Source organism: Leptosomus discolor, chromosome 10 (genome assembly GCF_034619465.1).
Source record: "Leptosomus discolor isolate bLepDis1 chromosome 10, bLepDis1.hap2, whole genome shotgun sequence".
Lineage (NCBI taxonomy): Eukaryota > Metazoa > Chordata > Aves > Leptosomiformes > Leptosomidae > Leptosomus > Leptosomus discolor.
The window spans coordinates 967,258-983,491 of record NC_141400.1 but is presented as its reverse complement, the minus strand read 5'-3'; the positions used below and the strand labels follow the sequence as shown (position 1 = coordinate 983,491).

General features: G+C 60.9%; 3 protein-coding genes across 3 annotated transcripts; 2 read left to right on the top strand and 1 right to left on the bottom strand.

Moving 5' to 3' along the window:
- The first annotated feature begins 184 nt into the window (after positions 1 to 184).
- Positions 185 to 2,257, top strand: NDUFA2 (NADH:ubiquinone oxidoreductase subunit A2). Its single transcript, XM_086470899.1, has 3 exons — positions 185 to 291; positions 380 to 486; positions 2,064 to 2,257. Exons 1-3 carry the CDS (start codon positions 185 to 187, stop codon positions 2,153 to 2,155), a joined length of 306 nt encoding a protein of 101 aa, XP_086327025.1. The 3' UTR covers positions 2,156 to 2,257.
- Positions 2,258 to 2,446: 189 nt separating this feature from the next.
- On the bottom strand, positions 2,447 to 11,335 carry TMCO6 (transmembrane and coiled-coil domains 6). Its single transcript, XM_086470898.1, has 12 exons — positions 11,254 to 11,335; positions 10,452 to 10,576; positions 10,091 to 10,200; positions 9,777 to 9,960; positions 8,421 to 8,525; positions 7,706 to 7,791; positions 7,021 to 7,137; positions 6,235 to 6,346; positions 5,972 to 6,146; positions 5,732 to 5,826; positions 3,242 to 3,409; positions 2,447 to 2,734 (listed from the first exon to the last, which is right to left on the bottom strand). The coding sequence occupies exons 1-12, from the start codon at positions 11,333 to 11,335 to the stop codon at positions 2,570 to 2,572; spliced, it is 1,524 nt and encodes a 507-aa protein (XP_086327024.1). The 3' UTR covers positions 2,447 to 2,569.
- Positions 11,336 to 14,589: 3,254 nt separating this feature from the next.
- On the top strand, positions 14,590 to 15,939 carry CD14 (CD14 molecule). The gene has a single exon (XM_009956981.2). The coding sequence runs from the start codon at positions 14,590 to 14,592 to the stop codon at positions 15,937 to 15,939; it is 1,350 nt and encodes a 449-aa protein (XP_009955283.2).
- Positions 15,940 to 16,234: the final 295 nt, after the last annotated feature.

Here is a 16,234-nt window from a genome sequence, read left to right as displayed (position 1 = left end):
TCAGCACCGCCGCTCCCCTTCCCAGCACCCCCCGCGGCCGGCCGCCCCGCCCCCCCCCCCCCGTCCTTATTGGCCGGCCACCGACCGGTGGGCGCCGCGATTGGCGGGCGCCGCGATGGGCGAGCTCTGCGATTGGCGGGCGCCGAAGCCACGACCCCATGTTGTTGTCAGGTGCAGAGAGAAGATGGCGGCGGCGGCGGCGGTGCGGGGCATCGGGGGCGGGCTGGGCCGCGGCCTGCGGGAGCTCCGCATCCACCTGTGCCAGCGCTCCGCGGGCAGCCGCGGCGTCAGGTGAGCCGCGGGGCCGGGCGGGGGCAGCGGGGCACCGGCCTGCCGGGCCTCAGCCGCGGGGACCCGCTGTTCCTCCTTCCCTCCGCAGGGACTTCGTCGAGCAGCACTACGTGACCCTGAAGAAGGCAAATCCCGACTTCCCTATCCTGATCCGCGAGTGCTCCGGTGTCCAGCCCGTGCTCTGGGCTCGGTACGGTAAGTCGGGGGGTGCCCGGCGGGAAGGAGCACCTGAGGGCGGCTGGGGGCGAGCGCCAGGGCCTGCGGGCTGCAGCGAAGCGGGGTTCAGCCGTGACGGGGAGGGACGCGGACGGAGAGGGAGCAGCTGCCCTCGAGGCAAGGCGGGGGCTTGACTTCGGAGAAGCGTGTTACTGCTGCGTGCCCTGGGGGGGAGGCAAAAACGGGACGTGCGGCTCAGAAGGTGGTTTGACAGCTGTGATCTCCCACCCCCCCGTAGGACTCCTGTTCGAAAAAAATGTTTGTATTCTTTCTTTCTCACTGCATCCTCAGCGAAACGCCAAGGAGGGAGCAGAAAAGCTCCTCTGTAAGGCTTTGTTTTCTCCCAGAGCCCGTCTGGGCTGGACAAAAATAATGTAGAAACTTTCTTTCAAAGAGATGCAATGAGGCTTTAAAGCACAAGTTTCCCAGTGCACGCACACGGGCCAGCAGAGCCTGCTAGCATAGCGTCTGTGAATCCGAGAAAACTCACTAACAACCCAGTGTTATCCAGCAGGGATTCTTTATCGCGGCGCCGGGCAGCACAGGGGAGGGCGCCTTCCATCCCTGCGCGCCCAAGCGTTGGGATTCTTGCCTTATATTTACAGCTTTCATGTTTATTCGTTGCATTTCTAAGAAAAGGTTGGGTTATTCTCATTATTTCCAGAAATTCATGAACATAAGTTCCTCCCATAGTGCCGCCTCGGCCCGCCCAAGTTACACCCCCCCGTTGGGGGTCCTTGGTGGTCGTTGGGGATGAAGGTCCGAGTCTTCCTCACGGTTGAACTTTTGAACTTGTCCTGGGGCGCCTGCCCTGCACCATCCCGGGGCTTTTCCAGCTCACAGAACCAGCTCTTGCTCGCTGCCTGCCCTGTCTCTCCTGCTCAGTCCTTTGTGTTCCTTGAGCCCCACGGTCTGACTGGAGGATTCCACCTGGTGTCCTTCGCTGGGCGCATTCTGCTTCATTCTTATCTTTAAAGTGTTTTGTTAGTCAGCAATGGATCTGTGCGTAAGGGTCAGTACAAATCAGCCTCCCTCCCTGTCTCTAAAGGCTGGGCAGCAGTTCTTTTCTAAAGGCTAGTTTTCTAAAGGCTAGTTAGCCATTCTTTATTACACCTGTCTCTTGTCTGTATGTGACTTGCAGAGAAATACACCCCCCGGTAGGGGCTGCTCTAGGAACAGCAAGTTTTTCAGCGCTATTTCTCTGAGGTGTTGCTGAGCACCTTGATGTGAGCAGGCCGAAAGCCATCAGGCTGCTTTGGGATGGGGGGGGGGGGTCTCTGCCCGGCTGCTGTGCAGTAAAAGGTAACAAAGAGAGGCAAGGAAACGCGTTAGGCTGCGCTGGCTTCTCCCAGCGGAAAGGCTGAGAATAAAGAGAAGGGGGAAACGGGAACTGGGGCACAGGGAGGCACACTGGGGCGCGCGGAAAGGTGGCGATGGGAGCCTGGGCTGTGATGCCAGCGGCACTTGGGAAACCTAAAGGAGGGCTTTGGGTTGCCCTTGCACCAGAAAAGGCCCAAGGCACCTGCCCCCTCTCTCACCCTCTGTCTTTCCTGCAGAGTTTGGCAAGGAGAAGATGGTGCCGCTGAACAACCTGACCGTGGATGAAGTGGCCAAGGCCTTGGAGAACGTTGTGAAAAGCAAGGTGTGAAGACAGACAGCAAATAAGCACGTGCTGGAGACTTGTATGATCTTTAATGTAAAACGTGTCTCTTTAACTTATCATGGCATAAAGGCAACGTGCTTACCCTGAGCTCCCCAGGTTGGGTTTAAAGCCACAAGGAGACGCTGGAGGGAACGGCCAATCCAGCAGGGTTTACCCACCACCTCCCGGCGGCAGGAGCCCGTCTGCCCGGGGTGCAGCTTAGCTCTGCCCCTGCCCCCAGCTCTGGGGAGCTACGAGGTGGCGGCAAGGACGGAAACGGCCGTCTCTTGCCAAGGACCAGCGTCCCCGTGCATCCAGCCCTGGTGCTTACAGCCCTGATCAGCCCCTGGGAGAGCAGGGCACGGGCTGAACAAATGGTTTCCTCCTCCTCCTCCTCGGAGCGAAGGGAGGTGGCGCGGCTTAGGAGAAGGCAGACAACGTGGCGTGGCAGGGAGTGACGGTGGAGGCTCCCGGGGGCTGCCCGACCATGGCCAGCAGTGCTCGTGCCCGCTCCTGGAGTTCTGGGGTGCCCTGGTGCTGCTCGAGGGCCTGCTGCCCGCCTTGCCTGACGAAGTCAGCAGCAGCCTGCGCAGGAGGAGCGGGGGGAGAGCTGCCTGGCTGCCCCCGGAGTGGCTCCTGCAGCTGATCCTGGCTGCCCCAAGCCACCACTCCCCAGCCCCAGGGAACAGGGCTGAAGGACTCCCCAGAGCCCTACCAGACACTAAAGTCCCCAGCCAGGTACATCCAGCCACGCTGATCGCTGGCCAGGGGTGCCCGGAGGAGTGCTTGAAGGAAGCACAACTGAAGCGAAACAATCCCCCCAGACTAACCTCCAAGGGTACAACCAACCTGCCCAAAACCCAGTCGCTGGCAATGGAAAGGAGCTCCCCAGAGCCCCAAGAAGGGCTTCCACCCCCTGCGCCACACCAGCGCCCCCCGCTTCAGGCACGTCTCTGGGTTCTGAGGAGCGGCGGGGCCCAGCGTGGCAGCGGCTGAAGGCAGTAGTATTTAAATCATCACCATCATCATCATCTCCATCCCTGGCTTTATGATCTCGTGCTTGATTCTGGGGCAGATACTCCCCGCTCTTACCTCCGGGCAGTGCAAGAAGAGGAGGTGCAGCAGCTCGAGGCACTGCCCCACCACGTCGGGGTCGGGCAGCGCGAGGGTGGGCAGCAGCAGGGGCAGGGCAGGCTGCTGGTGCAGCTGCTGGCAGTAGGCTGGGCCCTTCTCCGCTATATTGCACAGAACCGTCAGGACCTGGATGGAGAAGCCGTCAGAGGGAGTGAGCAATGAACGCTTCACAGTGTCACAGGAGGGTAGGGGTTGGAAGGGAGACCATCTAGTCCCAACCCCCCTGCCAGAGCAGGACCACCTAGAGCAGGTTGCACAGGGTCACCTCCAGGCGGGTTTTGAGTATCTCCAGGGACGGAGACTCCACCACCTCCCTGGGCAGCCTGTTCCGGCGCTCTGTCACCCTCAGAGTAAAGAAGTTCCTCCTCATGTTTAGATGGAACCTCCTGTGCTCCAGTTTGTGCCCATTCCCTCTTGCCCTGTCACTGGGCACCGCTGAAAAAAGACTGGCCCCATCCTCCCGACACTCACCCTTTTAAGTATTGATAAGATCCCCCCTCAGCCTTCTCTAGGCTAAAAAGCCCCACGTCCCTCAGCCTCTCTTCGTAAGAGATGCTCCAGCCCCCTAATCATCTTTGTAGCCCTTTGCTGTACCCTCTCCAGTAGCTCCCTGTCCTTGAACCGAGGAGCCCAGAAGTGGACACGGTCCTCCAGCTGAGGCCTCACCAGAGCTTCGTTAGTGGGCAGATCCCTGACAGGCTTAGGAAGGCTCCAAAGAACTCCCTGTGTCCTCTCTGGAGGTCCTGCCAGGTACCTCCTCAAAGCCACGTGCCCACCAATCAGCTGGATTTTGAATGCTCTTTAAAAGACTTCTCCATCCCCACCCCAAGGCACTGGTCATCCCTGTGCCAAGCAGATGCAACCATTACCACCCACCCCTTTGCAGAACATCCCCTCAGGGCCCCCTAAAGCTTTGGAGTCTTCCAAAAGAAGGTGGCAGCAGCTTCCCCGGGCCCACACCAGGTGCTGGCAGACTTTGCCCCAAGTTAACATCTGCCTTGGGACCCCCACCTTCTGCCAGGACAAAACTGTCAAGGGTAAATAAAATCATAGAATCATTAGGTTGGAAGAGACCTTTGAGATCATCAAGGCCAACCGTTGACCCAACACCACCGTGCCCACTAAACCATGTCCCAAAGTGCCACATCTACACCTCTTTGAACACCTCCAGGGATGGTGACTCCACCACCTCCCTGGGCAGCCTGTTGCATTGTTTGACCACTTTCAGTAAAGAAATTTTTCCTAATGTCCAATCTAAATCTCCCCGGCACAACTTGAGGCCATTTCCTCTTGTCCTGTCACTTGTTACCTGGGAGAAGAGAACGACACCCATCTCACCACAGCCTCCTTTCAGGTGGTTGTAGCGAGCAATAGTGTCTCCCCTCAGCCTCCTCTTCCCTAGGCTGAACACCCCCAGTTCCCTCAGGCGCTCCTCACAGACCTGTTTTCCAGACCCCTCACCAGCTCCGACACCCTTCTCTGGACCCGCTCCAGGACCTCAACGTCTTTCCTACACGGTGGAGCCCAAAACTGCCCACAGCACTCAAGGTGGGGTCTGACCAGTGCTGAGCACAGGGGCACGATCCCCTCCCTGCTCCTGCTGGCCACACCATGGCTGATACAGGCCAGGAGGCTGTTGGCCACCTTGCCCACCTGGGCACACTGCCGGCTCATGTCCAGCGGGCTGTTGACCAGCACCCCCAGGGCCTTTCCCGCCAGGCAGCTCTCCAGCCGCTCCTCCCCAGCCTGTAGTGCTGCTGGGGGTTGTTGTGACCCAAGGGCAGGACCCGGCCCTTGGCCTTGTTAAATCTCACGGCATTGGCCTCAGGCCACCGATCCAGCCTGTCCAGGTCCCTCTGCAGAGCCTTCCCGCCCTCCAGCAGATCAACACTCCCACCCAATTCAGCGCCATCTGCAAACTCACCGAGGGAGCACTCAATCCCCTCCCCCAGATCATCGATAAAGACGTTAAACAAGACCGGGCCCAATCCTGAGCCCTGGGGGACACCACTTGTGACCGGCCACCAGCTGGATTGAGCTCGTTCCCCACCACTCTCTGTGCTCGGCCGTCCGGCCACTGTTTACCCCAGCGAAGAGTGCAGCCGTCAAGGCCGTGAGCCACCAGCTTTCTCAGGAGAATGCTGTGGGAGACGGTGTCAAAGGCTTTACTAAAGTCCAGGTGGATGACATCCACAGCCTTCCCCTCACCGACTAGGTGGGTCAGCTGGTCATAGAAGGAGATCAGGTTGGTTAAGCAGGGGATCAGGTTGATTAAGCAGATGTAGTGACTTCAGGGAAGGGGGCTGGCGACTACCACAACATGAGACCTTCTGCCAAGCTGTTGCTAGTGCCCCAAGTCATCCAACCTGAGCACTGTGTGTGTGGGATTCATGTTGCTCAAAGCCCAGCACTTTTCCCCCAGACCTGGGGCAGGAGGCAAGGTCTTACCAACACACTGGCCTTCTGGGAAGATGGTAGGAGCTGCAGCAGGGCTGGGAGCAAGTCCAGGGAAAGCAGAGCAGAGCAGAAGAAGGGCTTGTCCGCTAGGGCGAGCAGAGAAGGGAGGTGTCAATAACATCGAAGTTTCTGAGGGGGGTCTCTGTAGACAAGACACCACGAGCCTGCCAGCAATCAAGGCAGGTCCTGGCAGCAGCTCTGGCTCTGCCGACAGCCCCGCTGGACACTCACCCGTGAGGTTGTTCAGCAGCCAGAGAGACTCCTGCGCGATGAACGGGTGCTGCTGTTGGAAGCGCCGCAGGATGAGGAAGAGGGCGAGGAGCAGGCGCTCGTCCTGGATCTGGGCTTCCCAGCTCGTCTCCTCCGCGAGCAGGTTGGCGAGACAGCGCAGCACCGGGCAGATGAGCTGTGACGGCGGGAAGCACAGAGCCCTGCCGCCGGACCGCATCCCCACAGCGATGCCGGGGCCAGCCAGCACCCCGCCCGCGTCTTACCAGCTCCAGGCCCTCGGGAGCATCTTGGCGGATTTCGGAGGCCAGGTCGAGCAAGAGCGAGGTGAGGGCAGGCAAGGCCCCCAGCGACAGCAACGCCGCGGTGCCTGCGGGGCTGCGAAGGGAAGGGACAACGCGGTGGCACTCGGAGAGGGAAAACTGCGGCAGCCCTCGCCAAACAGCGGGGCCTGGAAATTCGGAGCGCTCCCCCTGAACCACCAGAGGGCTCGTTTCGTGTTTGACTGGCAGGTTGTTTCTGAGCTTATGGGAAAGTTTAAAAGCTCATAGAAAACAGATCCACTGGAATGATCTGTGTGGGTCTGGAAACAACAGCCCCGATCCTTCTTTGAGTACCCACGTTCCTTTCTGCTGGGGCCGCTGAAAGAGATGGCACGGGGGCGGCCACGCCAAGGCAGGCAGAGCTTGTTGGCAGCAGCCAGCCCGGCCGGGTGACACCGGGCCAACCCCAGAAGCGTGAGGATTCGGGGAGCGTGCCTCTGGCAGTGCAGGGGACAACTCCAGACACGGGGAGGCGACCAGAGGCCTTTCAGAGGACTGGGAACAGCCGCCTCAGGTTCCTCACCTGTTAGCGTCCTGTAAAGGAACTCGGTGATCCCGCACACAGCACGTGCTCAGACAGGAGAGCGGGAATGCCCAGGATGGCAGGGAAATTGCTTTCGAAGGGAAAGGGACAAGGGGAGGCAATCCAGGTCCCCTCACCGTAAGACTTCGTGCCTCTCTGTTTGGCTGCCCCCAGGGAACTCAAAATGAGGAGAAAAGCGTATTTACCTACAAACGATGTAGTGGAGACACCACGCGAACTCCACGGCTGCTCCTATCCCAGCCTTGAGGCCAGAGCAAACCAGTCGAAGCATGTGCTGGGGGAGAACAGAGTCCAGAACCAAGCTGGGGTCAGAACAGCAGAGTTAACGGAGGCACAGGCCAGAGCACAAACAGGACAGACAGGGGACGGGGAGACACAAGCCCTGGCCACCGAGCAGGGAGCTGCTTCCCCCGTATTGGGGGCCACATGCTCCACAACCACACCTGGAAGAGACTCTTCACCAAGGGCTGCAGCATCAGGCGCCACTAATGCCCAGCACAAGCTCTCCCTGTCTGTGGCAGGGCCTGGGGGCGCTCGGGACACCTTGGCTGGGGTCACAGTTTTGGCACTGTGGGCTGTCAAGCTGATCATCTCCTTCGCAGGAGGAATACAGCCAGAATTTCCCTGCGAGCCTACCCTGCTCACGCTGTCCTTTACCGAAATACCAGAGCTGTCTGCTCAGATGAGGCTGAGCGAAGAGAGTCAAGCCCCACGCCCTGATCTGCAACAAAACCTCCAGAGTTCTGGTAGGATTCTGCTCTGAACTATTAATATCACCGGGATGGGAAAGGCACCGCTGTCCCTGGCACGCAAATACCACGCCAGGCCCCAGGGCCCATCCTGACGCAGGGTTAAGAGGCTCGGACTCACGGTATGATCTCTGTGGGGGCTTCCTTGGCTTGGAGGAGCTGCGAGAGGACATAGCCCAGACCTTCCAGCACAGCCTCGTGCGGGGACTGCAATCAAACAGAACAAAGCTAATCCCTCATGATAGAGCCAGGGGATCTCAGGGTGCCAGCTGCCACGCTGGCGAGCGGGCGATACCTCTTTGTAACACCCAGCCACGCAGCTGAGCGGCGCAGTCTCTCCGTGCCTGGACGAGAGGGGGCACAGCAGGGCACCGGGAGCGAGAGAGCAACACGTGGCCACACCAAAGCTGAGCTGTCCCCCCTCCCCACAATCACAGGGGCTGCAGCTGCAGGGATGCAGGAGCTCGAACGCAGCAGCAGTGCTGCTTTGAGCATTCAGAGCTGCAAACGACAGCCCCGCGCACTGCGTTGGCCTCATGCTTGCTGGACCCGAGCTGTGCAGAGGGGAGAAGCCTCCAGCTCCCCGTGTTACAGGCTGTCTATCAGCAAGCCACGGTTACAGACGTGAGAGATTTAGCTGGAGGAGAGCACAAGAGCCCTGACACTGGGAGCGCAGGAGAGCCCATGAGAGACCCTCAGCCTGCAGGCGAACAGCCCTCTGCCCCTGGAAGGAGGGCTGGTAACTCAGCACTGTCAGCCAGCACCTAAAGGGCCTAAGAAAAGGCAACTTTCTAGGGCAGGGCAGGGGAAGAGCGTGGCTGAGCTATTTCACCCACCTGGATGCAGGATGCCAGCACTGGAACGATGCCCTGAGGCAGAAGCTGCTTCCTCACAGCTTCACTTTCTACTACCAGGTTCCCCAGCGTGTACAAGCACAGTTCCTGAAACACATCCGAGAGAGCAGGTCACCCCCTCTGCACTCCCCAGTGGGACCCTGGGCAGCCAGCAAGGCCCCTAGGTCCCTGCACCCCGGCACGAGGGCACATGCTTCCCCCGAGCGGGGCAGAAGCTGGCTCCGGAGGGGTAAACAGGTGGATACTGGTGGACTCTCCAGCTACCTCGTTCCCAGCTGTATCAGCTTCAATTTATTCTTTTTCTATCTGGCTCAGGTTGGGTCTGATCACTTCTACTTCAGAGGTTTTTCAGGCTTCTAATTATTGCTATGGCGTTTCCCTGAGACCCCTCTAATTCCACAGTATTCTCCTGGAGACTGCCCGTGCGCCGCCTTAAAACGCGATCACCACCGTGGGGTCGCTCCCGCCTCGGTCCTTAGCTCTGACCCCGCCTGCTCCTCACGGGAGCACAGCGCGCTCCGCAGGGCACCGCTTCGCAGGGCACGCTGCTCAGCCGCCGGCGAACCGCACGGGTGTCCCAGCGCTCCCCGCTCCTTCGCCCGCATCACACTGCGCAGCTTGGCGCCGCGGGCGCTCTGCTCTTCCTCCCGACCTGGACGAAGGCCTGCCTGCTTGCTGCACGAAGGGGAGCTGACCAAGTGGGCGTCCCTGCGCCCCAGCCTGCAGCTGCTCATTTCTCTCACTTCTCTAAGATCTTTTATGAGCCCTAAACCGACCTCCATCTAGTATTTCTGCTTTACCCGCCACACAGACACCAAGGTACCTCCCGTCCAGACCCAGCCTGTGTCAAGATGCCAGACCAGGAATCTGATGATGGAGCCCAACTGCCACAACCTGCAGTCCCTGCTTCCCCAAACGCAGCTTGGAGCTGGAAAGGAGGAACCCATTGCAAACCGGGCAAACCGCTGCATCCTGGGCTGCAGCAGGAGGATTTGCCCGGCTCGGACGAGGCTTGGGAGCGTTTAAGGGCAGGCTGCAGCTACCTGGAAGGAGGTGCAAACATGATGGAACCAAACTCCTCTTGGTGTTGGGACGGGGCACAGGGAAGAGGGTCTCCAGATTTCCAAGATTTGGCCAGACAAAGCCTTGCTGCCCTGGGCTAGCACTGGGGACAGTCCTGCTCCAGGGGGAAGGCTGGAGACTTCCAGAGGGCCCCTTCCCACCAGCGCTCCTACGTGAGCCACGTTAGGCTAAGACTGGCCAAAAGAGCCAACACCCAACGGCTACCAAAGGATTATCAGGTGCCAAAGCCCTGGCAAATGCAAGCACAGATCTTACCGTGAACTCAACGCTGTGTCCTGAGAGGTAGGTGAGGAGATAGGAGGTCACTGGCAGACACGCCTCAGCCACAGCCGGGTCACTGGAGTGGGAGAGCTCGTGGAGGCAGCGGGCTGCCTCCATCTGCATGTCGGCCAGGCTGCTGGTGAAGAGCCCAATGAGCGTCCGGATGCTGCCGTCCAGCCTGGTGGAACCCAAAGGGTGCTGTCACCTCCAGCCTTCCCACCCTCGGCCACACACCAGCTCACCCACACGATGACTGGGACAAAGGGCTGCTCTGGACATGCCCTTGATAACAGCCAGGCAGTGCTGACCTGATGAACTTCTGCTGAGTCTCCGTGTTCTGCAGAGCCCGGCGGAGGCAGCTGAGTGATCTTCTCCTGTCCTCTGAACCCCTCTGCACACCTCTGAGCAGCTCAAGAACCTATCCGGAAATTAAAAGATGGGTGAATTTCCAGCGGCGCCAGGGTTAAGATATATCACCCTGTTCATCCTGGAGGCAAAGAAACCCAGGGTGCAAAGATGGCCACAAAGAACCTTACTGTTTCTCACCATGTTTGGCAATGACTCAGAAAACACTCCCAAACCCACCTCCACCCAGGCTCCTCCACATGCCTAGAGGCTGGGGAAGACCCCAGGGACACCCATCACCACGGAGAACATCACGCTCTTCACCTCAGCCTCCGAGAGAGGGTGCGGCACGACCTCTGCTCCATCCTGTCCACCCTCTTCTGCTGCGGTGTCCTCCCGCAGAAGCCTCTTGCTGACCAGCTGCTCCTCCCGCCGGGCTTTCCTGAGAGCTGTGATCGAATCGGTCCTTGTCACCGCCCGCCTAGTGTCAAAGACGCTTTTCCATCCCACCACAGAGCCTTATTCAACAGGGAGAACCTGCCAGCTCCTCCTTGTGCGAGCCGCAGAGGGACGCACGGGGCAAGGGCCGCGTTTGGACCTCGCGCGCCGCAGGGCTGCAGGGCCTGGCGCGTGCCAACGTGCGAAGCCACGGCCGGGCAAACCCGCACAGAGGCAGGACAGAGGCGTGAGGACCAGAGCGGCCGCTCGGGGAGGGACCCAAGGCTGGCTTTACATAGTTGAGACCTGGGAAAACCCAAACCGCTGCGAGACAGTTGAGGAAACGGGACATCCAGGGCGCGCGGATTAAAAAAAAAACAAACCTAAAAGCCATAAAACGCTTCTCCGAGCGGGCAGGAGGCCCACAGATGCCAACCACCCTGCGCGCCCCGAGGATGGGCGGCCAGGCGGGGTGGGGGGCCGGGGCAGAGCCGGCGGCCAGGGGGGCTCCCACCAGCGGCCCCACCGCCTACGTTGAGGGGAAGGTCCACAAACCCGCCCGGCCCGAGGTCGCGGGGCCCGGCCCCGTCCTGCCGCGCTGCCCCCTCCCCGCCCCGCCCGGACAGGCCCCGGCCCCGGCCCCGGCCCCGGCCCCGGCCCCGGCCCCGGCCCCGGCCCCGGTGCGGACCTGCCTCTCGCTCCCGCCGCCGGGCCCGCAGCTCCTCCGCGCCGCCGCCGGGCCGGGCCCCGCGCCGCCGCCGGGCCCACATGGCGGCGGGGGAAGGAGGAAGGCGGGCCGCGGCCGGGCGGGGAGGAGGGCGGGCAGGGCCGGGCCCGGGGCGGGGCAGCGGGCAGGGCCGGATCCCGGAGGCCGCTGCTGCCGCGGCCGGGGCCCGGGCAGGCCCGGGGAGGCCCGAGGAGGCCCGAGGAGGCCCGGGGAGGGGGACCGGGGCTCAGCCTCCCCCCCCCGCCCCGCCGAGGGCTCGGCAGGCCGGTCCGCCCGCAGCCCGGGGGAGCCCCAGGGCCCGGGTCCCCCCCCCCCCCCCGCGCTGTGTCCCCAGCTGCCAGCCCAGGAGGACCAGGATCTGCCCTCCCTGGGGCAGGGGCTCTGCTGGGGCACCCCCGCCATCCTGCTGCTGCTGCGGCAAGGAGGGAGCCCGGCCGGCCCCGCTGCCTGGCTGGGTGGTGGGGAGCGTGCGGTGACCCTCTTCGGTGCGGTCCGCGGCTCCAGGGATGGGGCGCAGGGCCTGCAGACGGGGACACAGACACGAGTGTGCACGGTGCGGGGAAACCAGCCAGAGGACGAACTCTTCTGGCCTTGCAGGGCTGAAACCGGCCAGCCTCCGGGCTCAGGCAAAGTTACTGCTCCCACAGGGCTGGATTGTATGTTTATTGAAGCCAAAAAAGACCAGAGACTCACCAGAAATGTAAGGCAGTGGGTCTTGGTGTCCTGGGATCTTCCACGGTGGCCATGAGAACAAGAAAATCATCACCCAAAAGATGCCTCCAAACCCCCGTGTTTCTGAAGCAAGGTGTGGCTGGCCACCGAGGAGACACAGAAAAGCTCATTTTTCCCCACAAAGGCAGTTGGGGAAGGTTGCAGCTGGTGGCCAGGAAGGAGCAATTAAAAGGCTCAAACAGAGCTGCTGACCTCACCAAAAGGAGTAGCGAGGAAAACTCAGAAAAGCTGTTACGATTTTTCCCCATAGCAGCAATTTTGTGTAGCCTGAGGATGGGGAAGAGGACTCACAGCATTGCTGAGCCCCTCTGCACAAGGAATCGCTCAGGGAAAGGCAGCTCTGCACCTGGGGTGCCAGGAACAAGACGATGAGCTGCAGTAGATGTAATGACCGAAAGGAGACCTTCCCTTCACCCATCCCAGCAGCAGAGTGCCAGAGCCCGTGGGACAGGCGGCTCCTGCCCCAGCTGTTTTCCCACTGATAGTGTCTCTCTGTAATGCTGCGTCAACAACGACAAACTGGGAATTGCATCTTCTAGCCATGCAGTTCTGTTGCCTTTCTGAAACCCTTTCTGAAACCCAACATAGGCAGAGAAGTTCCCAGGGAAGAAAAAATCCCTGACAAACCTCTCCAAATGCCTTGTGGTCTCCGCTTGCTGACGGAGAGCGTTAACATCTTGGTGTAGGCACAGCCACCAGCTGCCAAAGCAGCACGGGGCAAGTGACGTGAGTTCCTCAGCCAAGCCAAGTAGCCAGCTTGCCAAGGAAGCCCAGCCTTGGCTGAGGAAGCGCCCTTTGCAGCATTGGGCTGTGCACACAGCGGATGGGAATTTGTCCCGTCCCCATCCCACACGGGACACAGGCACCTGGGGATGGTCTGGATACTGGCATGACAGTCCTGCGCCCTTCTGCATTGCCTCCTGCAGGGTGTTCAGCACCCAGTGGACTCAAGGCAGAGCAAGCCCAGAGCATCTGGAAGCAAAGGTGTGTTTGGGCTGGCCCTGAGAGCGCGATTGGGGCACTTTGACTGTGCTCTCTTCCCTCGTCCTTCCTAGGAAAGTGAGCAGCCTTGGCACTTAGACCAAACCCCTTCCCAGCCCGCAGCCACGGGCAGCTGCAAGAGCCCTTTGCTGGAGGGAGGCGAAGCAGAAGTGACTTGGGCGGTTGCTGCGCGGCGCGTTGCTTCCCGTGGCGCAGCTGGCCCCGTCCTGCTCAGGAAGTCAGGCAGTGGGAGCGAGGGCAGCGCCTGGGAACCTGCCTCCCCGTGCCTGCCAGCCCCCACAGCCAGGCCTGAGCGCAGGCGGGACGGGCCGCGGAAGCACCGACGGCAGCTGGGAGACACTTGCAGGCACCGAGGTCCCATCGGGCTGGAGGCGGGGGAGGACTGGGCGCAGGAGAGAGCGGAACACTTGCAGAGCCTTTGACACCGATAGCCCTGGATTTGGCAGGAGCTAGAGGAAGCGACGGCGGGGCAAGGAAGCATTTCGGCGTGCGCTGGCTGGTGAGTCACTGGACAAACCCACCCCTACTCCGAGCTGTGCCCCGGTGAGGGGGGCTTCGCGCAAGTGCTTCTCCCCAGGAGGGTGGTGCAGCCCCGCGGCACACAGAGAGGCAGGAGAGCTCCGTCCTCGGAGATTTTCGAGACGCAGCCAGAAAAAGCTGTGGCTGATCAGGGCTAGTGCCGGCAAGAGACCGGCTCGAAGCAGGAGGTTGGACTGGAGACCCCCGAAGACTTCTTGCCACCGCCCTGCCCGCATGCTCGGACAGAGCTGAGTCAGCGCACGCTTAGGAGCCTTTAATCTCAGCTTGCTGGTTTTTTGCGACCTGTTCATAAGCCTCTCCTGTGAGCCGGACAGCAAGGCAATGCTTGGTGCTGACAGGGATGAACACAGACCCTCAGAAATTATTTTCTACCACCCCCTTGGGAGCTGGTAATAATTAATCAAATCGCTGGGTGTGAAAAAGGAAAATACAAACCCATCTGTTGCAATTTCCTGCTCCAGATTACAGAGTGTGCCACACAGAGGAATAAATAGAGCTGCGGCTCTCCCGTCCGGCGATCAGCCTGCTGTGTCTGGCTTCACTGTCCGTCACTCAATGTTCCTATTTTCTCCTGATCCGTGGGATGTCCTGGTTGCTTAGGAAAGGGAGCCCGCAGCGGGACAGCCCAGGCAGGAAAGCGCAGAGCCCAGCGGCTGCCGCCTCAGGAGGAGCCACGCTGCTTTGCTGAAGCCCTGCTTTTGGGGTGAGGTGAGACCAGTGCCACCAACAAACTGCTGAGGAGTGGGTGGTGCAAGTGTAGCTCTTGGGTGTTTTGCTGGTGATCTGAGCTTTGCCCTGAGTCACAGCTCAGTAGCCGGGCGGGTGCCGACGGGGTGCGCTGGACCCGCATGAAGGGCAGTTGGGCAGGAGGGATGAGGGCAGCGCTGCGTCCCTGAGGGGTGGCTCTCCGGGACGGAACCTGCCCAAGGCAGCCCTCCGGTCAGCTGGATCTGAACCGTCCCCTGAGCTGCCGCCAGAGCGCTGCCTTTCACTGTTGCTCTCCTCGTTTATAAGTTGTTCACCATGAACGTGGCTGTTCTCCTGGGGCTGGGGCTGTTGGAGGCAGAAGGCAGGTGTTTCTTCAATCGCACTGAGGAGCACTGTGTGTGCTACAACCTGACTGAGGAAACTGTAAGCAGCGTCATCCAGTGCCTTGCAGCCTCTGTCGTGGAGTTTCGGGGAGGAGAGCTGCAGAGATACGTAGCCTTCCCCATCAGCGACCTGGACTCCTCCACCATTAAAATGCTGGACTCCCTTGTCATCAGGAAAATAATTTTTGGTGATCTCCTGGTGCCTGAGATACTCCTCGCCCGAGTCCTGAGGTTCTTCTCCTACACCCAGGTACAGGAGCTGGTGTTTGAGAGCTGCGTTTTTGAGGGGAGAGGCAACTGGAATGAAATGGCCGGCCAGGACTTGCCCATATTGTCCCTGCACTTCCACAACGTGACATCTGCCCCGCTGACGGGCCGCGAGAGAGACTTCTCTAGTCTGAGCAGCTGGCTGGGGACGCTGCGGGAGCTGGCTGTCACTGGCTCCCGTGTCACCAGCCTGCCCTGTGGCATCGGAAGGGAGTTCAGAGCTCTGCGCTCCCTGGACATGGCCCAAAATGGCCTTGGGGATGAGAGCTTGATGCCTGCCTTCTGCCAGGGGGCTTTTCCTCAGCTCCAGGTACTGAGTCTGCAACGCAACAACCTGACATCCTACCACAGCGTGTGCGAAAGCGTGCGGCTGCTGCGTGGGCTCCAGCGCCTAGATCTCAGCCAGAACAAGCTCGTGGCAGACCAGTCCTCCTCCTGCCAGTGGCCAGTGTCCCTCCGGATTTTTAACTTGTCCGACACTGGCTTGGATGAAGTCCTCACACCTCTGCCTCCCAGTCTAGAAATGCTGGACATGAGCTGCAACCGCCTCCGTGCCGTAGACATCTCCCTCAGCTCCCTGAAGAAGCTCTTCCTGAGCCAAAACATGCTGCAGGCTGCCCCCTCCATCAGGAATTGCCCCATGTTGGACACCCTCCACCTAGACAACAACTCGATTACGGAGCTGCCGTGGGATGAGGTGAAGCTCCTGGGGAACCTGCAGGATGTGGCTGGGGCTGGGAACCCCTACAACTGCTCGTGCTCTGGGGCTGGGGGGCTCCAGGCGCTGGCGGACAGGGGGCACCTTGGGCAGGGCTGGCCCCAGGGCTACGTGTGTCACTCCCCACCTCTCTACCAGGGCAGGCTGGTGAAGGACGTGCCGGTCTCAGCGCTGCAGTGTAACGTCGCTGCGGTGGTTGCCCCTGTCTGCATTGCCCTCACCCTGCTTGGCATGGCTGGGGCCGTCTACTTGGTCAGATCCAGGCCGGGGCTCATCCAGCCCTGCCACAGAGTGTGAAGGGAACGTTCCCGGCGGTGCTGCCCCACGGGGGCTCAGCCCCGGGGCCTGCAAGGCCAGGAGCTCCGTGGGAGGACTCACAGGACCCGCAGGTGCTGGTGAGGGGCTCTCTCCGTGTCCCCAGTCCAGGCTCCCCCGTGGAGCAGGACTGTTCCCAGCATTATCCCACAGTGGCTGTGGCTTTGCCTGTCCGTGTTCTGGGGAGCCCCCCAAGCAGAGCCCCTTGCCGTGCTCTGTCCCAGGGCTGCCGCCTCCCACAGGGGTTTCCCTAGTGGCCAGCTCTGACTCCCCAAGC

Bases quoted from the DNA above. Each gene is read 5' to 3' on its own strand.
- NDUFA2 (XM_086470899.1), top strand. From the start codon at position 185: ATGGCGGCGGCGGCGGCGGTGCGGGGCATCGGGGGCGGGCTGGGCCGC. The intron at 292-379 runs GTGAGCCGCGGG...TTCCCTCCGCAG, and splicing joins GCGGGCAGCCGCGGCGTCAG to GGACTTCGTCGAGCAGCACT. The intron at 487-2,063 runs GTAAGTCGGGGG...TCTTTCCTGCAG, and splicing joins CGTGCTCTGGGCTCGGTACG to AGTTTGGCAAGGAGAAGATG.
- TMCO6 (XM_086470898.1), bottom strand. From the start codon at position 11,335: ATGTGGGCCCGGCGGCGGCGCGGGGCCCGGCCCGGCGGCGGCGCGGAG. The intron at 6,347-7,020 runs GTAAATACGCTT...TTCCCTTCGCAG, and splicing joins CTCCACTACATCGTTTGTAG to CCCCGCAGGCACCGCGGCGT. The intron at 5,827-5,971 runs GTGAGTGTCCAG...TGCTCGCCCTAG, and splicing joins GCTGCTGAACAACCTCACGG to CGGACAAGCCCTTCTTCTGC.
- CD14 (XM_009956981.2), top strand. From the start codon at position 14,590: ATGAACGTGGCTGTTCTCCTGGGGCTGGGGCTGTTGGAGGCAGAAGGC.